At 38.9% G+C, this 27,614-nt stretch overlaps 1 protein-coding gene across 1 annotated transcript in view; it reads right to left on the bottom strand.

Annotated features, from left to right (window-relative positions):
• The window catches only part of LTK (leukocyte receptor tyrosine kinase), a 90,027-nt gene extending 77,162 nt beyond the window's left edge, over nt 1-12,865 (bottom strand). The window contains exon 1 of the mRNA XM_021533465.3: nt 12,693-12,865. Coding sequence (XP_021389140.3) covers nt 12,693-12,735 — 43 coding nt within the window. The 5' untranslated portion in view covers nt 12,736-12,865. The remainder of the gene's footprint in view (nt 1-12,692) is intronic.
• Between the last annotated feature and the right edge of the window lie 14,749 nt (nt 12,866-27,614).

Here is a 27,614-nt window from a genome sequence, read left to right as displayed (position 1 = left end):
TAATATATTCTTTTGGAAGCACATGTTGAAGCATCTCACTACAAGAAAGACATTGAGGTGCTGGAGCATGTCCAGAGAAGAGTAGTGGAGCTGGTGAAGGCTCTGAAGCAAAAGTCTTACAAGGAGAGACTGAGGGAGCTGGGGTTTTAGCCTGGAGGAGGGGAGACCTTATCTCTGTCTACAACTACCTGAAAAGATATTCTAGTCAGTTGGGGGTTGACCTCTTCTGACAGATAAGAAGTGACAGGACAAGAAAAAATGCCCTCAAGTTGTGCCAGGAGAAGTTTAAATTGGACATTAGGAAAAGTTTCTTCACTGAAAGGGTGGTCAAGAACTGGACAGACTGCCCAGGAAATGGTGGAATCACCATTCCAGAAAGTGTTCAAAAGATGTGTTGATTTGGCACTCATGGACATCGTTTACTGGTGTAATTAGCAGTGTCAGATTAACAACTGGATTCAAAGGTATTTTCAAACCTAAATAATTCTATTAATCTATTTGCATTGTCTTCTGTTGTAAATAAGTGTTTTGTGCTGTTTAAAGAATCAGAATTAAATGTTTTGGCAAAAAGCAAGTTTTTATATGAATTCATAACTTTTAACAGTTCAGTTCCAAGTTTCACTGTGTTATTTACCAAATGATTTAAACAAAAAAAGGAAAATCAAATCAGAATCAAAGGATATAAGCATGGAAGATAAGGATGCACAAAGGTTTAGCAGCACTTAATCATTAACTGACTTAACAATTATTCGGCTAGAAATTGTTGCCAGCTTCCAAGGCAGGGACCACAGCTTTGCCAGCAAGTACTCCAGCAGCATGTGGAGTCTGCCAGTGCCAGCTGAGACTCCCAAATGTGCTTCCTAACACCTGAGCCTTTCAACGCCAGCTGGACTCCAGAAGAGGAAAGCAGTCAAACAAACACCAGAGGAGGCTAAGAAGGTGGAATGTGAAACTGAGCACAAGTTTAAGCAGTGTATTAAACAGTTTGTCAGCCAAGATTTCAAATGTCTTCCCTTCATCGTGGCATGTTCTACTCCTGTAACTAACTCCCGGCTCCAAAGCACGCATAGCCAGATTAATGTGTGCTTTATTTTTTGCATACACTTAATCCTTTCTCTTTATGCATCTGGGAATCTGGGCTTTGAAAGTAAAAGCATAGAGTCATGAAAGGATTGTTTTGCATTTTTTTAAAGCTCATGCCAGGTGCAAGTAAGAAAAGGAGATAAATAAGCTGTGTACTTCTTACAAGACCTAAAGATGCCAGTGCACCCTTCACTGAACTCAGCATGCCAGGTACTGCTATCCACTGTGTGCAAGAGTTACCAAGACACATGCAAAAGAGCAAGATGGGCAGCAGAGATAGCAAAGTACAGGGAATTGGGAATGGCTTTGCACAGCACACAAAATAGCCAAAAATGTTCCAAAACCCATAAAACTTAATTTGACTTTGGAAAACTGATAACAGAACACAGCTCTGTCAAAATGATAAGGCAGAGTGAGAAAAAGAAACTGGTTAGTGTATTTTAGTAGCATTTACAAAATTTCCTTCAAATAGCACAAGCATTTCTGTGTTGCTCCTAGAAAACAAACACCAGCAATTACAGGCATCTCCTCTCTTTTCTTTATTCTTGAGGTGAAACTACACTCTAACAATTGACTCAGTGTCACAAATGACCAAGTTGGCATGAAGAATATCAATCAAGTCACCAGAGGAAAAAAAGGGCATTTTGCATCTATGCATCAGTGCTGTGCCTTCTCAGCAGCAAATAAGGATACTTTATGGAAGAGTAATACCAATTTACATCTTTAAGGAAAACACTTCTGTGCCCTTTACCAATGGAAAAGTCAATGCTGTTAGAAAACTTAATCAGTAACCCAACATTCAATGTGAAAGAGTAATTTTTTTCCAAGAAAAAGTAATTATTTTTCAAATTTCCACCAAAATGGAGTTATAGATTCTCCTTAATTATATTTTACTATAAAAAGGAAAAAAAATCTGTAGTTCTGTGCACTAGATCTAATTGAAAGAACTAGAACATATACTGCTTTATATCTCACCACATCTGAATAAGGGAGATAAAATAGGTAAGTTAGGACAGGGTTACAGCACCAAGGCTCAGGAATCTTCCTCAAATCATAGGGAAAATTTATGGCTGAAAAGTGGCCCAAAAACTATGACTGTCCTTACCATATTGTAAAAAGGTAGGCAAAGAGAGCTGAAAGATTGCATTGCCTAACTTAGATACATGTTAAAAGAAAAAATTTATTTATTTTGCACATTTACTTTTTGTAGTATGTTAGGTTGACTGAAAGAATGACAAATGTCTCCAGTGCTGCCAGTGCTTATACTTCTACTCTGAATTCAGTTCTCTACAGTGTTTTTCTTAAACATGCAGTTTCTGGAGCCATGTAATGACATGAAAATTACAGCAACAAAAATGACTTAATAGTTACCCAGGATAGCAAACACAAACTGGAAAGACTCAGAAACCAGATGGCTCATAAATATGTTTAATTTGATGATTTTTAACCCTATCTGTGAAACCTGAGCTTGGAGAATTTAAAAACCAGGAAAACAGTGCTTGCTATACTTTTTCCTTTTAAAATCTCAGAAACACTATGCAAAGGTACTTTGGCCAGCTCTATTTCTTGCCCCTTTGTGTATTTGTGTCACAAAGAATGAAAAGACATGCTCAAGAACATTCTTATATGTAGCTGATGTTTCTTTAAAAGCTCATGGGAGCACTTCCATGTATACTAGAGAGTATGAAACATTTTGTGCATAAAACTTAAGCCTGTGTTCAAAATTTTTTTACTGTCTTCCTTTAAGATGTTAAATGTAAACCCCACTCTCCACCTTCAGAACAGATTCAGTCCTATCCCATAAATGTTTAAGAGCACCTTCTCTTAACAACACTCTGTAAATGGTACAGGTCAAAGTTGAAAACAGACTATTTTGTCTAAAGGGCTAAAGGGGAGACATGAACACCACAAAACATCATGATGTATCTCTCATTCCTCAGCACTGTAGCATCAATGATAGGATTCAGACTATCAGCCCAAATTTGTCCTCATAAACTGTTATAAGTTCTGTTAACTATATGCAAAAACACTAACACGTTCCAAAAATAAGAAACTGGCAAAACCAGTACTAAATGACAGCAACACCAAATATTTTTTAGTTAGTACAATGGGATTGTAGGTGTTTTCACAGTAGTACAAATTCGTAAGGCAGTTGCCAGCTCACTGACACTGAGCTGACAAGCCTGGCATTGAGCCCTTGCTCCCTTGCAGAGATTGGAAAGCAGGCATCCCTAAGCTAGATCAGAGTGTATTCACATAGTCTGAATTCAGGTGTCTAATCCTACAGGCTGGTTTCACAAGATAATTTTTTCAGTGACTGTTGGGAGAGATTTAGAAAAAAACCCAGCAGACTAAGAGTTTCCCAGAACAATTCCTTCTGCCCCAGTTGGCCTTTCTTTTGACCCCACTCTGAGACTGATCCCTTCTTGTCCATGTGCAGCAATCACCACATCCCTCAGCTGTACCCAACACAATCTGTAAAGGGTCACACTATAACTGAAACATTAAAATTATGTACAAACCAAGAAAGCTAGCTTTTATTCTAGATCATTCCAAAGCATCCCTGCAGTATGGCTGACATAGCTGAGATGAGACCGTGGCACTTGATGGTTGCCTAGAGAGTTTGAGAGGGGCATGCAAGCTGGAGACAAACTGAACAGAGTTCAGCATCACACAGATGCTGACTTCCATGTTCACTCAGTCTCAAGAGCCCTAAGAAACAAGCAGAAGATTCAGCGCTTCTATCTCTGAAATTCTGCATTGACTTGTATGCTGGTTTTGGCTGGGGCAGAGTTACAGCAGCTGGTACAGGGCTGGTACAGGCATTTTGGATCAGCACTGAACATAGGGTTGATAATATACAGATGATTTTGATTTTTGCTGAGCAGGCCTTACAGAATAGAGGCCTTTTCTGCTTTCCATGCTGCCACTATGGTGAGGGAACTGGAGGTGCATGGGAAATTGAGAGGAGACACAGTACAGGTGATCCCAAAGGACCAAAGGGATATTCCAGACCATATGGCATCATGATCAGCATATAAAGTGGGAGGAAGAAAAAGTGGGAGATGTTTGGAGTGATGATATTTGTCTTCCCAAGTAAGCCTTATATGTGATGGGGCCCTGCTCTCCTGGAGATAGGTGAGCACCTGTCTGCCTATCGGAAGCAGTGCACAAATTCCTTCTTCTGTTTTGTGTGCACGGCTTTTTGCTTTTCTTGTCAATCTGTCTTTATTCCAACCCATGAGTTTTCTGACTTTCACCCTTCTGATTGTTCCCTCACTCTGACTGGTGTGAGAGTGAGTGAATGGCTGCATGGAGCTTTTTGCTGGGTGGAATTAAACAACAACAACTTTATATAAGTTACCCCTCACTTTCTCAGTGGAAAAATATCAATAACAGTATTAATTGGGATGTTGCTTCTCATAATCCTTTTTCTTTTTGCAGCCACAAAACAATTCCTACCAGTAATAAAATAACTTCTCCAGCTTACTCTACATATACCTTAGTACAAAAGTGATTAAATTTCTTCTGAAACTTAATGGAAAAATAACTATTGGCTAGATTTACCAAAGCTGATAACCCATGTATTCATATGCAGCACAAATCCCTGAAAAATGGTAATCTCCATAAAAAATCGGTAATTAAAATATGAACACACAAAATCGCAAGCAACCCCTGAGCAGTGTACAGTTTTGGATAACTGCATCCACTGAGGGAAGACAACATGTTTAAAGCAAAGGTGTTTTCCATATATTTTTCCTTTCATTAATTTTAACACATACACACACACACACACATATATATTTATGCAGGAAGGCACACAAGAGAGGAGAAAATATTGTGTGGGAATCAAAATATGAAGGTAAGAAATAAAAAACCTATGCCCTGTCCAAAATTTAGCAAATAAAAAAGTGAAAATAGCTTTTGCAAGGGAAGCTAAATTCTTGAATCTCATCAGACTAACCTAGCACAGCACTAAAGGAAGTGAAAAGAGCTAGATCTGCATACATCTCCCAGTTTTCTGTCCCTCTGAATAGCTGGAACACGAGGCATTTTAACACAGCTAAATAAAACCCAGCTTAGTTTACTCACCTTGTTTTTCTTATAATTAATTCAAAAGTTTATTTTTGCAAATTTTACTGACTTCTGTCTCTAGGTCTGCAACAGACTGACAAACACAATATCAAACTCTGGGAAAGTTTACACTCTTCTAAGAGCCTGATAGATCTTGGAGGCCCAGGAGGTATGTGGGACTTCAGGAAAGGTGAAAAAATTAGTGATAGCAATGACTGTGCTATCAGGGTTTAAAATATTCATAAAGTCAAGTGTCTCACTAAGCTCTAGGCTGAACTGTTTGCCTGCATGGGGTTAAAGAAAGCTTCCTTCTGAGGTTTTAAATACTATTTGGGTTCCTGCAGTGACTATAAACATGGAAAATACTCCTGTTGTGAACTACATACTTTAAAAGTGTTACTCGTGTAAAGAGATCTGAACTCGGCACAGTACACATCAAAATGTCACAGAGAAAACTCTAAAAACATGCTAAAAACCATGGAAATTTTAAGCAGTCATGCTTTTCTGTGAGTCTGTTTGCTGAAGTCAAAGTAATAAATAGGTCTTTAATCACTCAGAGCTTGGTAGGAAAAAAATATAAACAGAAAATACTTGGAAAATTTAAACTGTAGTTAAATATAACAACAGAAAATTAAAAAAAAATCAAGATATCCAAGGTATTATTAGCGTCTAAGCATAATCATCCATGCTCCTTACATTGTCTAAAATATTAGTCAAGGCACATGGGTCTGCAAAACCACCAAATTAATTATCCACAGAAGAAAAGCCATTTTTCAGTTCTGTTCCAGATTGAATTCAGCTTTGCCTGAGGTTGCTCGAGTTCAGGCTGACAGCTGCTAAACCTTCCTTTGGTAATCCAAAACCACACTGGATGCACTCCTTTTCTCCATTGGAACAGAATTCCTCCATCCTGCTTTACCATCCAGCCTTGGCCACCTCCTGTCCTCTCTGTGGGTCCCCACAGTTTCCTCCTGCCTTCCTAAGGCCAGGAGAGCAGAGCAGATATTGTAAGGCAGAGCTACAAGGGAAAGCACATGAGCAGACTTCACCCTCAGAATATAGATAAAGGTCTTGGTCACAGCTGCAGAGCCACTCAAAACAGCCCCGCATCACTGCAGGGAAGCAGGTGCTTCCACAGCACCTCTGATGTGAAAATTGTGATTCCAGAAAACTGTGACTCAGAACCAGTAACCTGTCTGGTCCCATTCTCATTGAAGTTCCAATGTGATGGTCAGTTCTGCTTCAAGGCAGGGAAAAACTTTTAGTTTGGGTTTTCTACTGGCTTCTGAATAGCACAAAACTCTTCACAGGAGCAATATAGGAATTGATACTTCTCACCTCCTGTACTGAATTCTGTACAACAGAACACCATCACATCCTTCCATGTCATTTATTACTGTCACGCTCAGTTACTTTATCCCTCCTATATTTTTAATATATAGATATGTATCACCACAAACATAGACACAGAGGAGAGGTGTGGATGCTCTAACTCCAGAAAGTTTGGCTGTTTATGCCCTCAAACACATGCTGTGCTACAAACTGGGGAAAAAAAAACCCTAACTGAGCAACTGAAATACATGAATAAATGCATCATTCTTGGCTGATAAGCCAAAGCTTATGGGATTACAGATACCAATTAGCTGAAAATCTGTAATGCCTTATTAAAAGACACGGTTCTCCCATTAGACAGGGCAAAAGTTCATCTGAATTGCAAGGATAAATCTGTGCTTTTTGAAAAGGCTTCAGCATTTAATTCTATAATTCTATATTTCACTCTCATCTTCACTAAGTCTGATCAGGCTGCTGTACAATAGGTTTTTAAATTCAATCAGTGCTGATGTCAGGAACATTTATACCTTCACAGAGAATAGAATAGATCAGTTGGCAGAGATCTACAACAATCATACAGTCAAAATGCTTAAAGTAAATATAAATCCAGCTGGAAATCTTAAGAAGTTTTTCACCAACAAGTGGAAAATTGTGTATAGTTCCATGTTTTTACAGACAGCTTTGTGTTAAGGAGAACATATAGAAAACCAACCTGAACTTCTAAAAAGGTAACATTTGACTTGCGTCTGAACATCTCACTGAAATTCTGAGCTCTCTATTTACTCAGTACATATGGTAGGGTTGCCTTTTCTAAGTGAGGAAGACTGGAATGTCAGCTCTGTTCCCTTTCATGTCATGTCCCTCTGTTTCCACTTCTCCCCATGGGTCCATTGTGTTGGTATGACACAACTGGAGAAGGCACAGTATGGAGGTCCAGCACCTTGAGGAAATCTCTTAGGAACAGCACATCTGAGGGAAGCAGAGTGCTTCAGTGACACCCTGCCACTTCTCTGGGAGCTGTAATCCTTTAAGCACTGCAGAGGTCCGGAGAGGACTTCACATGGCATTTGCTGAATTGTAAAGGTTCTACACCTTGACTTCCCTCTTGTGCATGCAGCACAAAAAGACAGGACCCTGACATTCCCCAGGCCAGGCCCTCCATAACCTAGTGGTGCTGAACGAGTCACAATCTGAAACAAAACTCTGTGTGTTCCTCCTGCAACACACAGCCCAGCAGCGTGATCGGTCAGCACTCTCGTAAGGGAGCTGCTCTGCCTACGCCCTCAGAGCACACCTGTCAGCTACAAGTCACCTCTCACCTACACTACAATTCACCCCTTTTCCAAGCTGGCCTGCTCTCCTACCTGCCATGGGTTTCATCTTTGTGCATGCTGTTAGCAGGCTACATGAAAGCACTGGGTTTGTTACATGCCGGTAGAGGAGAGAAGCAGAAGAGCAATTATAATGGAATGGAAGGAAGAGGAATTGTAAGAGGAAGGACTGATGCTGAGAGGCAGGAAAAGACTATAAGCCTGATCCAATTAATTAACATAATTAATGTCATAATTTTCCTCTTCTGATTTAAGGATTCAATACAGGAATCATGCTTACTCTTAGGAGTCTCAGATAAAAGTCTCCAGATACAGAAGACAAGATGTTGCATGGCTGTAACTGTATTCCCATAGACATCCATCATTTAAGTTATCTATGAACCCTGTGGGCTCCTTCCTCTCCATTTATTTCTGGGAGGAGCTCACCTGCCTCTCCTCTCAGTACCTGCTTTGTGTTTCTGCTTTTACTAAAGGTTTGCAAAAAGTTATTTTTGTTTCTTTTATTTCTGAGGAATTTGATCCAATATCAAGATACAAACTGTACCAGTCACTGTCTGCATGTAGAGTAATGAGCTTCAGCCTAAGGACAACTATCTGCATGCACAAATCTAAGTACAAACTGGAATGTGGTATTATAAAACAACTGTGAAGTTTTAATACAGGATTTTTAATTCATTGGCATGCCCAAAGAAATTTTAAAAAACCAAACCAAACAAAAAAACTGTCACAGATCAACCTAAAAATCTTCAGGATCAAAAGTTCTATAAAATTGCAAAGACAAACATGTTTCAGGGTGTGCTGGACTAGAACAGTTAATATCAGATGTTTAGTTTTAACATGAAGTCATGTTTTATGCTTTTAAAATAAATATTTCAGATTTCTGAGTGCAAGGCTTTTCTGACCCAAAGTGTGAAAAAAATAAACCTAAAAAACAAACATGTAGATTTATTTGAATGTGTCAGTATGTACTAACAGGTGTACACACAAAACAAAGGAACAAATGTAACAGCTCAAAGCCTAGACCGCTTTATGAAGCATCTTAGTCTCACACATCAGCAATTTTCACTAAAATTAATTAAAGATAAAAATTTCTCTCCACTCTTGTCACAGACATCACAGATGCACTTCTACACACCAGCAGAGCCAGCATGATCTCCTTCACATATACAGGCAGACTGAAGACAGAGACAATCCTGTGGATCCAATTGGGACTCCAGGGAGTAGGAGAGGAATGCTTTTGAAACTTCATTGGAGTAAGGCATCCTTTACTCCAACTTTGATCTTATGGACTAATTAGAAACCGTGCAGTATGTAGCATGGATAGAAAGATGTATTTCTTCTATGGCTGCTCATAAGACATAGAAATCAGGTAGTGAGCCACTTCTGTTACTTTAGAGCTGAAGTCAATCTCCTCCAACTTAGTCCTTCCTCCTGAGGCAGTTTAGAAATCCCTGATGTTTCTCTGCATGTGCTCCCTTACTGTGGGATTCCCATAAATTTATCATATTCTTTTCCATTGTGTTTCAAAAAGTCCTCTACTTTGTAATGTCTATAGCTTAAAAAGAACTGTCTTGTTTTCCTTTCAAGGCATCCACCCCATATTTGACTTTCAGTGACAGCCATAGTGCCTTGAATTGGATATACAGACTAGACACTGTATATGGAGACATGCTGTCATGTGCACAATAAAGGGCTGTGGATACAACTCTTATGACGAATGTCAAGGATCATTTAATGTTCTTCTAGTTGGAACCATTTAAGTGAAATCAGTACTGTACCTATGTGCTACTTTAACTGAGCAGTGATAGGCACAAGAAGAAGAAAATAAGATAAAATTTTTTCAATTAAGGATAAAAGAGAACACAGGGTCCCATCCCTTCCACACTTGGCATGCTTCTTCAGGGATATGCGAAACACTAAACATTTGTCTAAGTGAAAGAGATGTACTCATTTATTTTAAATTGGCTTACAACAAAATAAGGTATTCCTGTATCTTCCTGCACATTTGGACTGACTAAACTTAAGCCAGTTTATACTCCTACAAAACAGGCCAACGTAGTCCTGAGAGGTATATAAATCCAGGGAGAGAAAAATTTGGGGCTTCTGAAAACTGTTAGTTAGACAAATGCAAGCACCCAGGAATGGGGCATTCATCATTGTCGTGCTGATATACCATTCCACAAACAAACAAAAAGCTGGCTATCTTACTCCTAAACCTGCCATCAACCTTCCTATGCTTCTCTGCCTTAAGAAAGGATTGAACAAAACCCAAAACCATAACAATTCACCAGGCTGAAATTAAACCTAAGTTATCCTATTCTGTGATGGCTGCACTGCAAGTGTTGGAAGGGACTGTAAAGAAATACTGACAAAGTGCCTCTACTAATATTATCTCATGGACTGTGGTTATGCTCAGTAGCTAAACTCTGAGCAATGACATAAACATGACACATTTGGAAAGGTGTTTGAGCTTTGCTCAGGATGTATGCTGTGCTGTAATTTTGCAGATAGTTGGCTCTCCACATTCAAAGGCCAGAGTACGACATCTAGCCAAGCACAGCCTAGTTTCTCACAGAACAGAAAAGGACTGACCTAACCACCCCTTACCAAGCTCAAGTAATCAAAAGAAAATAATCCCATTTGAAGGCTCAAAGTAATATTGGTGCTTAAAATAAAAAGAAAATTTTCCCAGACATTTGTCTAGTGGCTTTTTTCACTTTCTTCCTAACCACCTCCTGAGACCTGAGGCTAGTGTACAACCTCAGCCTCTAAAAGACTGTGAAGTTGCTTTGATACTGAACAATGTATACCTGTGGACTAAGTCCTTTCCTGTTTTTGTTACCTTCAGTTTGGTGGTTCTCTTTTCTGAGGGTTTTTTCCTGCTATTGTTCTCTACAACTTTCTGAATTTTCTCATAGTGTCTTAATTTTTGCACCAAGAGGACTTGCAACATCCTCCAGTGTTTCTGTGTGCCAAAAGCTGTCAGTGGATGGGAACTCTTGAAATAATTATTTTATTATATAGCACATTAGAAAATGTATGCTGGCCAGGAAAATAAGAGAGTGAGAAGAAGACCTGCAAATCCCTTCATCACTTAGATCTTGGGGTTTCCAAATAAAGAAGGAAATGTAAATTCACTCCAAGAATATGCTCCAGTAAAAATTGTACAGTGGTAATACAAGTAGTTTTTAAACTAATTGACTATACACTCTGTGAGCTGACCACAATAGACCCCATAGTGAGGCAAGCAACCCCCATGTGAAGATTATGACAGCAGCTACATAGTTAAATGCTTGTGCATTGAAGTCTCCTCCAGTGATTGAGATTATTTTTGGCAGAAGATTGGACAGAAATTGTAAAATGTACATTTATTTTCATTTAGCTCTTTACTTATTCTCTCTGTAACACACCCTTTTAAAAATTTCTTTCCTAATGCTTCATATCACAGACTTGGATATACAGTAAATAGAATTATTATTCCTTACATTAACATTACTTGCATGTTGAAAACCCCTCCGCCAAAAACACTGGAAAGATACTTAGCAGTTCTTGATGAGACCACATGCCATGAAAGCTGAGGCTTTAGGAACATCCAGCTCTGCTTGCATGAGGTACACTTGTCCTGGGACCCTTCAATAGTAAAACAGCCTCCTGCCTCCCAATAGAAATAGGAGGCCAGAAAAGGCCTGAAATAAAAAACTCTGTACTATGCCTTGGCATACAATTATAAATAGAATTAAATTATAAAACCTGCTTAGAAACTGACATCCCAGTGTGTTTGCATATAAAAGTAAATATATACAAGTTCATCATTTAGCCAGAGAGAGGGAGTGCAGTGCTCTAGCAAGAGCTAGCTGCAGCACCCAGCAACCTGTTTGCCTTTTCTCCTTTCCTGCCTGGAAAGGAACACGATCTGTTACACTGAGAAATACAAAGTGTCTCCTGATCCTGTCTAAGAGCCGGGTTGTAGTCACTGTATCTACACTGTTACTATTGTATTTGTTTCTCTCTGAAAAGTTCAACATGTCCTGATAGATGCTTTTCTTTCCTAATATTCATAACTAATTTGCTTGCCACTGTGCACATGTAATAAATTTGTCCCACTCCTACCTTTTTCTCCATCATTGGTTGCATGCATGCTGCCAACTCCCAACTTCTCTCCTATTCCTGCAGCTTCCCTCCTAATATCTCTCTTCGTCTCTCCTACTGTCACTTCCTTTCTTTTGCTGTACTTCAGAACCAAAGCTAACAGTGACAAACAGAGCAGTACAGAGATTCCTTTCAAAACTTAGCCTGAGAACCCTCTCTAGGTGGGAGCTCTTAAGTCCATCTTTCTTAGTCCCAGTACTTACTCCTCTTTTTATCCGTGTCTCTCAACTCTCTGCTTAGACAGAGCATCCTTTCCGAACTACACCTTTCCCTGTAAGCAACCTCCACTACTCCTGGAGCATTACTCTTATCACCCTCTCCAAAACAGCCCCAAAGAAAACAATCTAGCAGCCAGAGAAGCAAAATGGTCCTAGGGTATAGCTGTTAGTTTCATGCCAAACCCCTGTACAGCGACTGCCTGCTTCCAGCTTCAGAGCCTCGGCAGCAGCAGTTTTTCTAAAACTACAGATCTCCTATTCATTTCAGTGAACAGAATTTACTTACAATCAAGATTCATTTTCCTGCATGTCACCTACTTTACATATGCTTTATGCCAGTACCTTCAATCCCCATCTCCCCTTGTCCCCTACTGCTCTGAAAATAATGCTTTTCTAGTTTTAAAGATAAAAGAGAAAGGGCAATTAAATAAGTCTGAGCCTCTGGGTAGAAGAGGGACTTTGCAAAATAAGGAGAGATGAGAGGGAAGAAAAATAAGTTCCTTACCCACTGTGGTGACCCACAGCAGCAGCTGTGGTAGCCGGTTCATGGCTCTGCGGGGAGCGGGGTGTGGGCTGGTCCCGCCCGGGTGCGCGGCTACGGAGGGGACGTGCCAGGCTCTTCCTGCGGGCTCCGCCGGAGCTCTGAGACCGGACTCGGGCTCCTGCTGCCTTGGAGGAAAATTCCCACCTCCTGCTCGGAAAGGCTCGCATGGGTCCTAGAGCCACCCTCCTTTCCTTGCCTCCTCCTCCTCTCGTTTTGCATACCGCTCCTGCACGATCAGCAAATTCAGAAAGCAGTTGCTTCAGACACGAACACATTCATCTATAAATTCTCAGGCATTAGTATTCACCAGGACAAGATGAATTAATAATGTAACTGGATCGTTCCCCTCTCTCAGTCTTCCTTTGCAGCTGGCCCAATAACACACACAAGACTCATGCACCCCCTGGACTAAGCTCAGCTCATATTTGAGATGATAGAGAGGATTCCTGTGGCCTGGAAGTGTGTTTACCGACTGCCTTGAAAGAGAAACTGGACCTATGTACACAAGTTAGATTCCCACCTTTCTTCCCTTAGTGTCACTTATCACCACCTAGCACCCAAGCAAGGCAGCCTCTGTTGGAGACACAGTGAGGACCTGCAGCGCAGCAAAGTGTGGGTTCTCCCTCTGTGAGCTTGGGCATTTGCTCTTTAAACACTTCACTTCAAACTCCGTTTTCTTCTGGACCACTGGCATTTCAATTGCACTAGTTCACTCCACCTTCAATCTCTTTGCAGGTGTGTCTTTCCTTCATGGGGAGTTTATTCTAAAATTTATTGTTTCTTTATAATCAGAATGCATTCTTTATGACAAATTCTCTAGGTGATACTCTTACTCTGAATTAGGGGTGCTTTAGTCTAAATTAGCATAATTTTTTGTGGTTGTTGTGAATTTAACAGGTAGTACTTGAGTCTTGAGTAAAATACTATTCAAAATGTATGAACTGGAGAGATTTGGAGCTGACCTGAATTAAAGCCCTTATATGTCTGGTGGGCCTGGCATTTTCAAGGCAGAAGCCTGCATTCCATGTTTAATTGTGGTTCTTAGAATAAATTTAAAATTTAATTAATTTACTTAACCATGTCTGAGTCTTCCTACTGATACCTATGCAGCACTCAAGGGTAGATTTTATTTTTGTATCTTAATAATTTATCTGATTTTTGTTCAGCAACATATTGTTACTTTCAGCAGATTTACAGAAGCGTATTTTTTATCTACAACCTGGATGATTTGGAAGCAAACATCATTCTGAGGCTTTCCTCTATGGCCATATCAATTACAAAAGTATGTCAGCAAGAAGGACAGACATTATTAGTTGTATTAGTTGCTTACTAGTTAAATTTATATAAACTGTCTCCTAAGCAAAGTAATAGACCAAGACCAGAAATAAAAAGAACATTAAAAAAAAAATAGAGAGAGAAAAAAAGCTGCCAGCTTTCCATCTCTTCATAAATAAATATCTTGGCTAATGCTCTGTGATTACAAAGCAGGTAATTTTTTACTCTCAATTGGTAAAAAGTAGAGGCACCTCAGGAAATTTCCATACTTACCTAAACCCTCCCATGAATAGGAATGTAAACAATCTGTATCTTCAAGGAACTGTAGCAGCAGCAGACACTGTTTCTGTTAATACTGTTTTAAGGAAATTTGTATTTTCCATGGTTATAGAGCTGGTTTTCATTTAGTTTGGCAAAGACAAACAAATTCTGAGGCTCATTACAGAAATGTGAGATATTCTATAAAAAAATAGATAGATGCACATGATGCTTTTAAGCAGAGGGCAAAGGTAGAAGATAAGGTGACTATCTCTGATCAACTGCCTCATTAGACACTTTTGAGAGGTTGAGTCCTGGCTAAGCAAAGTAGACCTTGTTCTACTGGAAGGTCCATAATTAATCCTCAACAAGATAACCCATATCTGTCAAGCAAAGGATTCACCCAGACCAGACAAAAACTGTTATTTTAGGGAACCAAAGATTTTAAAGATAAAGGACAGGACACAGAAAAAGAGATGTTTCATAATGAAAAGCACAACAAGATATACAGAGTATGAAAACAATAGGAGTCAGAACAATGCCCAGAATTTGGAAGTGGGATAGGAACTAAAAGCAACTACAACTCACCAACAGTGTGCAAGTGATAAAAGAGCATGCATAGAAAAGGGAAAAGCTCAACAACAGCAACAAAAGAATGGCAGCAACACCACTAATGCACAGGAAACCTCTGTAGAAGGAATTAGGAGCAGTGGACAATGCTGCATCATCAGAGGGATGAACTGCCAATCTGGAAGCAACTGGGACAATTACAAGCTTTTAAATTGGGCACTTATGCACTAGAGCACTGCCAGATTTTGGACACTAGCAACTGAAAAACCCACTGATCTTAAATAATGATACCATCTTTGGCTCAGCAACACAGGAACAACCTACTGGAGCCCAGGAGAGGGAAGAAGATGTGCTTATGCTATTCTTACTTTTATCTGAGGGCATCCACTATTGCAAACACAACACAGAAATCTAACCCATCTCAAGAATATTTGGAGCAGGGTTGCAAGGCAAGTTCCCACCATGCTACTGAGAGAATGCCTCAGAACTGAAGGGAGATGAGGCACTTAGCTGCTAAACAAGAAGAACTTCAGCAATAAAGGTCTGGTCAGGGCCATAAAAGAGGAATTTTCACTTACATGTACACTCAGGGGACAAAAATTAAAAACAATGGGAAGTATTTCCCACATAAAAGAAAAAAAACATTGGTGATTGCTCCAAAATGCATTTCTATATGGGACACCAAGTAAGGCAAATGTTCATGTAGCTCCAACACTGTCTATAAGAGATACTGTTCCCTCTTGGGCTCCATGGTGCATAGAAATATACAGCACATTTTTGATAGCATATCCAGTACAAAAGTCTGTATCATGATATTTTCATCTAAAAAAAAATATGAGAAAAAATGCAGTCAGATTTCATAAACCTTGTATGAGAAACAAGCTGCAGGGCAAAAGCTAAAAAATATTCCTTATGATGGAAATCATATCCGGCAGAGCAAGGTGAATGGTGTAAGATGGTACAGACTGGGTACACTAAGATCAAGGAGTATAGAATTGTTCTAAACAAACACAAAGTACATAAAGAAATTTGTGCTCAGTCAGCCTGCCTTAGCATCCTGAGTACTGGTCCACAAAACTCTTTAACAGACATGGGATTTGACCACTACAAAAACATCTGGAAAACTGAAGATATCAACCAAAGATGTCTCAGTGACAGAAATAGTATTTAAGCACAAAACTAACTTGTCCTTGTATTCTTCTACTGAGAATATTAATAATTTTTTTAAGTTGTATAGTCAGACTTTGAGACCAGTCACTTATCCATAAAATAAACTTGGTGTTAGTGTAAAGAACTACAAATAAAGAAAGAAGATTTGGCTTTACTCCATAGCCATTAAAGCTTCACATCTTCATGCATAGAAGAACTTTGTGAACTGAAACTGATCGTAAAATTCTTTACAGCCTGAGGGACCTGGAGATTCTCAGCCTAACCTTTCCCACAAGCAAAAAAGCTACAAAAGTATTTTGGTTTCAAATATATGATTTCAATGTTCCATAAAAAGTAAGCAAGATCTGATGATGGTTAAACACATGATCTCTGGAGTATTTTACAAAGGAACTATGAAGAAAATATATCCAGAACCAGATTTTCTATCTGTTGCACACACAAACTCTTAAGGAAAAATATCTCTCTGTGGTTAGACAAAATGTGAACTTTGATTGCTACAGACATTGCTGGGGGCATACTCCTACAAAAAGTGATTGTGGACAGTGCCACAGATAACACCATGTTGGTCCAAGTGGTGCAAAACAGCTAAAACTCAGGCTTTACCCCTTAAAATTATAATAGGTTAAGAAGGATTAAATTTAACTGTTAAGTGTGACTTTGTTTCAATGTAAATTAAATCCTCAGACATCAGACAAAAAAAAAAAAACTTTTAAAAAGAACATGCACAGAACCATTTAAAGATTTAAAAATCTAAAAATAGGACCAATGATATTTTACACCAGCCTCAGATGAACAGCAAATTTGAGGAAATGGTTGTTTTGTTTGTTGCACTGGACAGAAAGAGTCTGTTGTACTTACAGAAAAGTAAAGATGTAGGTTATAGAAGGGGAAAATATCCTGATGCTCTAGAGCAAAGGCAGCATAGATTTTTTTTGCTGCTGAAGGGAGAAAACAAAGTTATTTGTGTCCTAGACTATCAAATTCATTCCTATGTAGAAGAAAAGCTAAGAAATCATTTGTCCATGACAGTACAACCCTTGCTGCATTTTACAGTACCTGTGCTAGTATTGTCTGACAACAAGACACCTTTAATGAATATAAGATTTAGCAGTTTGCAGTGAAGTACATATGAGGTATGTCTCTATAAGTGCCCATTATTCCCATCACAACAGGTCAGTAGAAAACAGTGTCAAAATAATAAAGCACCTACTAATCAAAGATTATGGAGGCCATATTCAGCCCTGTTAAATCAGAGCATGGCACCTGCAAAGCATGTCTTATCATTTGCTGACATTTCATTCAATGGAAAATTGAAAACAAGAGTGCCTGTGCTAATAGGAATGGGTGTCAAGAGCCCTTGGGGATTTGTAGCTATCTAAGGAGACAGATGAGGAAAAACAGCAATCCAAAAAATGACTTAAAGTAACTAGAGCTCATACCATTTGCCCAACAGAAAATTCACACCTGTGAAGGCAGAACAACAGAATGGATGCCAAGACAGTTCAAAAGTCACAGGAGTGTATCACACAAGGAAGGCCACCCTGTGAACTAGTTGCTGTGTAACATTCTGAGGAAATTGCGTTTTCTGAAGAGCCTTCTACATACATTTAGAATTACTGATGCCATATGGCAACATATATGGCCAGAACTTCCTAAGAACCTATGGATGCAAAAGCATTCTTCTTTCACTGGCACATTAAGCCCATAGATGCCTGGATGACTCACAATTTCTTACTGCGATCCTGAGTTTATATCACAAGCCATCCTCACAAATAGCTGATCAGCAATGGCTGATCTTACAGCAACATCCCAGAAGGCACTAAGTGTTTCCTATAAAGGCCTGATGTTGTCTAGTACAGAAACCCGATATGAGGGATAGCTGGCTCTCAGTAAAGTACTACAGCCCAGCCAAAGAGCAACTCTTCACTGATTTGTAATGGGATTCAAAGAGTGGCATGGGAATCAATATGCAACCTTTTCTTAAACCAAGAGACCACTTCACCTGATGTTTTCACTACCTGCCTTAGGTTATTTTAAAGAAACTGTCAAGACGTGCTGTAACAAACTTTTAAATAAGAAGATAGTGACTATAAACAACACTGGCATTTTAATAGAAACATTATTCAAGTGGTCTTGTTGATTGATAGTGTGGATTAGGCAGGTTAAATGAGTTCAAAGAGAATGTGTGTTGCATTTTCTATAATATAGCCACAAAATTTTATTCAAATACAGAGTCAGTCATTTCTATAATCAGCCATATTACTGTTCAAGTAATGCATTTTTGAGAGTTTCAGATGATGTTGTGCCATCACCCTCCTAAATTAATAATTTATTAATGTTTCATGCATATTTCTGACATTCCAGCATGCTTTTCTATTGTTTCAGTTTTGGATACTCTTGAGTTGATTCCATATGTTACTACTTATGCAGGTAAGTGAATCATGGAATACCAAATGGAAGGGACCCTAAGGATCACCTGGCCCAAACTTTATTGGCAAATGCACTGTAGACCAGATGGACCAATACCCTGTCCAGACAAATCTAAAATTGTCCAATGTTGGGGAATACACCACTTTCCTAGGGAGATTATTCCAATGATTGATTACCCTTTAGAAAAATTTTCCTTTTAGTGTCTAATAAGACTCATCCTTGGAGTATCTTGTACCAATTACCCCTCATCTTCTCTGTGTGCTGACTTGTAAAAGAGAGTCTATCTTGAAAAGAGAGAGCCTTCTTTTAGCCACCCTTTATATACCAGAATATGGTAATAAGGTCTCCCTTAAGCCTTCTTTTTTCAAGGTTGAACAAACACATCTTTCTTAGCTTTTCCTCACACAGCAGGCTTCTCAGCCCTCTGATAATCTTTCTGGACATTCTCTGGACCCTCTCCAGCCTGTCCACATCTTTTTTGCATGGCAGGGACCAAAACTGAGCACAGTATTCAATGTGCAGCCGTCCAGGCCACTTTGATGTCTTATTAAAGCCCATGGATTTAATGTCAATATATTCCTTTAAGTCTAACAACACATACAAGATTCAGCTTCTACTGAAAAGCCCACCAAATTATGCATTACAGGTGGAGGGATAGGGAAGAAAGGGGCAAAAAAAGTCTAGACTACATAAACAAAGGCCTGAAGGATACACCAGAGTTTGTCATTTATGGCACCACATTTCTGCTGTTTTGTTGTTACAGAGTTTATTAATGTTACACTGAACCATGCAGAAATTCAGTCTGATGTACAATAGATGTTTTCATAGCTACTGAGAACACTATTTTTTTCCTTTGATGAGGAACAACTTTATAGCAGTACTCTATGGATACACAGCTGGTAAACTACGGACTGTATCACATGAATCCATGCTGTCAAGAAAGAGCAAGATATTCTATTTCAAAACTGAAGTTCTACATCTTTTCTCAGTTGATCCTTACTTCAGCACTGCCAAAGCTCTCCCAAAGCTTCATGCTCTGTTAGAGATCTCCTCATGGCCCTATTATTGTGATCGGAAGAAACGACCTTATGTGAGCATACATTCCCTGTGGATTCCAATTCTTGAGTTCAAGTGTGCATAGCACAATATAGAGGTTCTTGAAAACAAAAATAGATATTGAAATGCAATATAAACAACTGACAGCTGATGTATCTGTCACAAATCATACAGTGGGAAGTGTCAGGGACCTAATCTCTTCTCCATGATTACTCTGTTCTGCAGCAAGTCTCCAGGTTGTCAAAAGCTAATTACCACCATCCTCTAAGTGGGCTGCAAACACTGACTGTGTTGTCCTCCATTGTAGGCCTCCAGTTTTCAGAAACATTGTAATGACATTGTCTGTATAGCTCTCCTAAACCTGAGGAGAAATCAGGCAATGCATGGAAAATCAGCTATTAGTGTAGATTATTGTAACATATTCTTAAGGTAAGCCATTACAGCAACCTGTCATCCCTCCTGAATTACAATAGACACCAGTAATTACTCCTAGATTTCAGAAGCTTGGTGAACATAATGACATACATTTGTATTCTACATGCTTATTTTACCAAAATGAGATTCTCAAGCTCATTAAATAAATTCCAGAATTTTCTATCACACCAGGAAAAGACTTAAGTGTCAAAAAGAAAATGTAGCTGGCCATAAGGCCAACTTCTGTTATAACGTCTGTTTTTTCATGATTTTCTTCATTTTCAGATACATTGTAGAAAATGAGTGCTAAGACTGGTTTGTACTTTACACAGAATAATCAGCCAGAGTCTTTCCCAAAAGCTGTGAATATAAAGCAAGAAATCATTTGGCCAAGCGTCAAATACTCAACAGGTCTTTCTCCTCAAAGAGCAAGATGCCTTGCATAAGAAATGCTTTGGCACAGTTTCTGGCTATAGCAAACAAAAATTATTTTTCAAATTTGCATAACCCTGATTTTATAGTAGGGTTACTGTGTGTTCTCTTTTGAGGACTGTATACCACCACACCACTGCCTCCTTGGAATTCTCTCAGAAGGCAAAGTCTGCTCCAACTCCAATTTTTTAAAGGCAAGTTTCTGCATACTCACAGCCATTACAGGGTTTGGATATTACAAGTGTGGTTACACTGAATTTAGGTGCACACTGATAATAGTTGTTAAGGCGACCATCTGATTAGCAGGAAGCAACAAACCATCAATTCATGCAGAGGAACCACAAACAATAACTGTACCTCAAATAATTATCTGATGTAGGTAACCAGGTGTGCATTAATAAGCAAGTACAGTACTGTCTTCTACATCCTCAAATGCTAGGAAAAGCAGTTGTGGTTGCAAAATGTCTTCACAAACTCTATCTGCTTAAATTATATTTGCCCTGAGTGCTATAATACCCTGGGTAAAGTGTTCCCTTAAACACTTGTGATGGTATTTTCTTCACTATTTCAATCCAAAAGACTATGCACTCAAACCCTGTAACTTCTTGATGACCTTGTCATGTGCAGATGGCAGTGGTTTGGATACCATGTAGGTACCAAAGTAGAGTGCACCATATTTCAGGCTACTTGAGAAAATAATTCAACCCCATTTAGGAAATGTTATGAAGGCCAAACCCCCCTAAGCTTTAGTTTGCCCAGAAGACACTGCTGCACATTGAATGCAGCAGACAAGGAAGAGAGACAGCAATGGAAAAAGTGTTTTGTACAGAAGAGACATCTCTGGCCATGGCACTCGAGTAAGTAGCAAATCCACACCTCTCAAGCAATGTCAAATGGTCTCTTGTATGCCCAGATTCAAGTTAAAGCTACAACAGACTGAGGGGTCACATCAGTTACTTCTTGTGGACATAAGCCATTGAAGAATATTTCCCAAGGCATCTCTGAGGAAGAAAGCTGCAGGAACATTCTACAATGATATTTGCTTGGTCAGGTAACAAAGGCCTGAAGATCAGAAAATAGTGCAGAAACTCCCAGGGTCTTGATACAGCAAAGTATCCTTTGCTAACAGCTGCTTGAAATGAGATAGCTGAGCTGAACTTTTCTGGTGTTACCTAATCCAGGACTAACTGAACCAAGAGTGAACCTTCTCATCAGCCTCTCTGTAGGTTTAATGCTTCACTATGTAAGACAACAGATATTTCTGCAATCCCTTAAAATTTGTTATGGAAGGATACCACAGTGGGTAACAGAGCTGCAAAAGTTAATTATCTGATTCATCATGCAAAACCCAAGTTTCCTTGTTGTTGAAGACAAACAGTTCATTTTAGCAAGGTGTTTAAATGCATGGTTTGGCTGAATTGCATCTACATTTTTATGGACTACTCTTACTGCATACATTTATTCATATCAAAGACCTCTATTCTTAAACTGAATAGCAACTAAAGTTGGTGTAAGGCTTCTGTCTCTATAAACCTAATTATTGCATGGTCCTAAAAATTTTACTTCAACAGCTGCCCATGTTTTCAACCCAATTCCTACAGTTTCTACATCTGTAGCTTTTCTTTTTTCACATCTTTTGCAACGGCCCTTTCAGTAACACATTCAAATCTCACTTACCACTCAGAATGAAGCTCCAGAACTTTGAAATCCTGATACCCACTTTAGTTGCAGACTGATGGTCAATGTTTCATGTGTCTCCCTCTGCAAGTAAATATATAAGAGAAGGCAAAAAAAGGTTATACCACAAGTTTATACAAACTTATATGATAGCTTTTACTCATCATGCTCCTGAGTTTCCTAAGACCAGATTTCTTTCTGCTTCAATTTCTTTGCAGCGGAAAAAAAACTCCCACCAGAGCTGTATCAGAGCTGCTTTCTTCTTCCTCTTGTGAGTGGGCTTTGTGGCAAGTAAAGGAAAGCAACTGTGAGTTGTCTTTGACATAGGAGAGGTAGAAGGGGAAAAGTTCTCTTCCAGGAGTACACCAAATGACTCATGCAATTACAATGCACAGAAATTATTAAACTTCACATTTCACGGAAGCTTTGCACTATTAGAAAAAGTAGGTGGATACACAGTTTTAACACACTTATATAGGCAGAAACAAACCCACACAGAGATTTTAAGAAGCTTTTCCCAGCTTAAATAACAGGTGACAAAAGGACTGTGAAGAGAATAAGGAATACAGACTTCTTAAATCTATCTCTAATTTGGTTTAGGCAGAGGGCTTCAGCCCATTATTACTGACAGGGACCCCATGGAAAACCAGCGATAACAGGGAAGATGGGAGAACTCCTGTCATATTTTCAGTCTGTCATAATTTTCTAATAGGGAGTAAAATTCTTGCTTAAGAAAATATTTTGGGGGTTGAGATTTATATTAGGAATGCAAAGTTTATAAGCATAGTTTTTAGGTGCGAAAGGTGATCTGGTCATTTATTTCTTGGTCCTTTTCTACTTAATGCTCAAAATTACAAACTCATGTTCTGAATGTTTAACATTTGACAGAAGGTTCTACTTTTGCTGGACCCATCTAAGTATTATCCAATGACTAAGAAAATAATACTGGTGGGGCTTTTTCTTCTCCATTGTCCCCAGCTTTCTCTTAATTTCTCATTGTTGAACAAGAAGACTATAATAACTTGCCCAAATCATTAAGCTCACTGTTTAAGGAATGCTTAGCAGTAGTAGGAACTTAGGCTGTTTATTTGCTCAAATCCTAGATAAACCTTTTGTAGCAATTTTGATGAATTCCATTAATCTCCACAAATAAGCTAATTTTATTTCTACATACTTTAGCATTAAGAATAGAAAAATGCCAAAATTCTGTCAGAAATGTTTGACTTGTGACTTTTCCTGCATCAAGTAGTGGCTAGTTTCCTGGCAAACCTGGTCTTAGGATCAGGTCTGTTGACTTCACATCAAAGAGGTTCACCTGTGACAGATTTGCTTCCAATACCACTGGGTAGGAGCAGGCCAGTACCATGTGAGACAACTTTCTTGGCAAATATTGTGTCTCTTGTAACTGGATCCTCAGGTGTAACAAGTCCACAAATGCACCCTTCTGGCATACCAGTGCTCTTTTCATTGCTACAGCATTCAGATGCAGCTATCTGCATTTTCCCAGACAGCAGAAATATCTGGGTTTGGTGCCTAGGGCTAATCATCCAGAGGGAAGGACTGCAGCTCTGAGGTTCTAGTCTAATGCCAAGCTTCTCCAGATATCACTGAGGGACAAACCAGAGCACTACCATGGTTCTAGAAGTTAGTGGGCTGCAGTAATATAGAAATATATGGGATGGTATCCAAAATGGTTTCTAAGAGTGGGCCATATTGAATAACCTTTGTTTGAAAGAATATCCCCCCCACTTCTCACCATCAAAGAAAACATCAGTACTGGAGAGCAGTGAATTTAAGCATTTTTGTTTTATGAAGAGTAAAACATTTTTTACAAATAGCTCCAAAACCATTTTGCTCTGATTTTAGGTCTCTCTTAAGTCTGTGTGTACTTTGTGTTATCTTCCATAATAGCCACAGAGTCTCTGAGGAGGAAACAGCTTCTGCCCTCCTCTAGATACCAGCAGTATCAGAGAAACAATGAGAGAAACAAAGCCAAATATTTTTTAGTCTGTGTTTGTCAAAACAACCCTGTGGGAAACAAAGTCCTACTTTCAAAGGCAAATACAGGTTTTGGACTTGGGTCTCCAATGTCCCAAATGGGTGAGGCAATACTACCACTTCTAGCACCTATTTCTTCCTCCAGACTGCCTGACTTAATTTTTTGTGACTGGTCCAACCTTTGTTTTTTAATCTCTCTTTATAGACTAAAGATAATTAGGGAGCTAAACTGCTATTTATGGAAATATAAGATCTATTCCCAGTTGAACAAAATACTTGCTGAAAATAAAATCACTCTAGCTAATGAAAAGAGAGAAAATTAACCATAGCCAATTTAAAAAACCACACCTGTTTGCAAAGAGAGCTACACTAACAGATTTAACGCCATGATACACAGGCACAGGAACATGTAGCTTTTCCTGACACCCACAGTGCAATCCCCAAAACATAAAATCATGTTTAGGACCATTTATTTTGATGAAGTTCTGTAGCAAACATGAGGTGAGCCACTAGAACCATCTAACACTACCCTGAAATTACCTATAACAATCTCAAAGACAAATCTGAAAAAGGGGCTGTGGTTAGTACAGGTGATAAAGGATTTCACAAATCACTTTAGCACCAATAGGCACTGAAAAATATACTAGAAACATAAAACAGTTTTCCATCTTTGTGGACTTAAAATGTATCATATTATAGATGTGAAAAACATTATCAACCCTATAGCTGTTTTCTAATTATCTTTCTTCATTTCAAACCACATTTGAAGCCAAGACCTCAGTTATGGCCCTCGGACCTGCAGTTAGAACAGAATTCCCAAAAACGTTGTGTTTGGGCTCACATAACCATGTCCAAAAAGGAAGATCCCTAATTCATGGGAAGAGGCCCAGAAACCAACAGCATGCAAATATTCATGGGTCACATGTGCTGGAAGCTGTAATGTTTCCCAAGTCAGACCTTGTTGATTTGCCTGAGAAACTGAGAAAGATGGAATGGACTTGTGGCCACTGAAAGCCCAGGCTCCCCAGCAGCCTGTCATGAAACCCAGCAGAGCAGTGCAGGCTGCACGTGAACATGGCTGAAATCAGCCACCCAAGGAAGGAGATTGAGGTGATGGCAGCACTACATTCATCACCCCTGAGGGACAGAAATCACAGCCATGAGTACTGTGTGCACTGCTGGCAGTGCTGACAAACAGGGCTGCAGCAGCCCTAAGTGGCAGAGTTCTAGGGGTGGCAGGAGGGAAAACTGCTGGGGTCAAAAGGCTGTAAGACTGCTATGGACCTTACAAGAGGCAATGTAAGCCTCTGGGAACAGGTGGAGTTACCAGGTACCTCGTTCACCTCTAGACAGACCTCCCTCTGCCAAGTGCATGTGCAGAGCTAGTGCCAGGTTTGGAGAAAAAAAAAAAAAAGATAAAATAGCACCATTTTGAGAGAAGTAGCCACCAGAGTCCTCACTGACTACAAAATCAATTTTAAGGTCATGTATACAAGAGAACTATAAAGTTTAGGCACTTGAATCAACCTTTGGGGTCCAGGTTTGAATATTTGACTTTATTGTGCCTGCAACTTTAGGTATCTCTTCCCTTTAAATGGGCTTTACAGAGGTGAAGACACCTGTGGATAAAAAGCATAGGACAAGCATTATCATTCATAATAAACAGGAGCTAACAAAAAAAAATTAATAGATTATTCTAAACAATCTTCTAAGCTTTTTCTTTTAATGCATACCTTTTCCAGTGACTTCTGCTGTAGGGTAATATTTGCATGTGAAATGTGCAATTATGAGCTCAGAAGGGACAAATGAAATCACCTACTTAACTTTGTGACAATTACATGAAAACATAGCTCTCAAAAATACATGTCCTCATATAAGGTATGTCCAGATTATCCAAAACATTAGAGAATGATTTTCATCATCAAACTTTACAAGTTTTTACAGGGTTGTTTTTTTTTTTTCAGTCTGTAAAAATTGCAAAGTTATGTCATTGTTCTGAAAAAAACTTAATGGAGCTTTAACAACATACTGACATGGTTTCTCAAGTAAATAAATTCTCCTTTTTCACCCTAGTATCAGTCTGCATTAAGTGGTAGTTCCAAAAACTTCATCCATTATTCATTTAAGTTATTAACACATTTGCACAACAAATCTCTCAGGGGAAAACTTTGCAGAAAGTTTGTGCTCCAGAGACATGCAGTTTTTCAGAGGATTCAGAGACTATATATGTTCAACACCAAACCAAGCTGCAAACTAAGTTTGTGAGCTGAAAACAATGTTTCTACCTGAGGACACATTTTTCAGCCACAGGTATCTTAGACACAGTTGTAAATCCCCGCTGACAGAAGAGTCCTAATGAAATCACATGCTTTCATTGAAACAACTGTAGGAAATTGCAACTTAAAAATCTCTTTAATTTAAAATCCATTGTTATCTTCAGGACAACTGTTAATACTGACCAACATGTTCACTTGGTGGAGCTCAAAAATCAATACAACCTTACTGCTAACATTTAAAAATCCAGTTAACCACAGTTAATCAAAGTGAGATAAAAACTGTCCTTCTTTCTTTACAACAATAACACAACAGCAAAGGCCATCCAATTTTGAAATTGTGGCATTGTTTCTGTTTTCTTAGTAAACACTTGTGACCAGGTCTAATTAATTTTGAACATTATGTCGGTATCAACCTTTTTAAAAAGATGCATCAAAAACAAAAGCTCCTATCACTCAAGTAAAATAAATAAACAAAGAAACATCTATATATAATATACAAAATCAAAGGATTTCCACAAGTTACCAACTTCCAGTGCCAACTATAGTTAAAGCAGTTTTGAAAAAACAATTCTCTGATACACAACAGGGTGGTGAGCACAGTGCTGCTATTCCAATCCCAGAAACCAGTCATAGTTCAAAATACATACAACAGAAGAGGCAGTTCCACTAAATTATTTTCCACTAGCAGGTGTGTGTGTAGAAGAGGCTGAAACTCCAGACAGCTCAATAGCTTGCAGACATCAAATAAAGCAGACCACACAAATTGAACAAATACAATAACCAGTCCTCAAAAAACCCAAACTTCTTAAGGGTGTTCCAGCAATGGAAAACTGCCTGCAGGAAGTTACACTTCAACTCTGATATTTCCCCTGTGCTCAGTAATATCAGTTTCTGAATTGGAAATGCTTTAGCCGGCACAAAGTGAAGTTTGACTTAAGCAATGGACACGTTCAGGCAACACAGTTTGACATTTGTCCCAAAGGCACATGGAAAATTGGTGTCCAGAACACAAATAAATTAGCTCTTCCATCTTTTCTAAGCTGCTGCACAGTCTAACCTGTTGATATTTACCCTTGGATGTCCATAATCTTACAATCAATCACAGGATCCTCATCTGCTCATCTAAAGCATGGATTTTCCAGACAGCTACTTTTTAAACTTCTAATCTTCTTGTCATGCTGACTATTGCACCTTTTGCACAGTTTAAGCACAGGGTAGTTTTGTGGATCTTTGGAAAACAAAAAAAAACTCTGATAAAAATATTTGTTATATATAGCAGAGATTTGCCATGAGGAGTGCATATCTCAAATGCACTTCCAGGAAGCAA

This window comes from Lonchura striata, chromosome 6, assembly GCF_046129695.1.
Source record: "Lonchura striata isolate bLonStr1 chromosome 6, bLonStr1.mat, whole genome shotgun sequence".
Taxonomy (NCBI): domain Eukaryota; kingdom Metazoa; phylum Chordata; class Aves; order Passeriformes; family Estrildidae; genus Lonchura; species Lonchura striata.
This window is presented reverse-complemented; position numbering and strand designations above follow the sequence as displayed.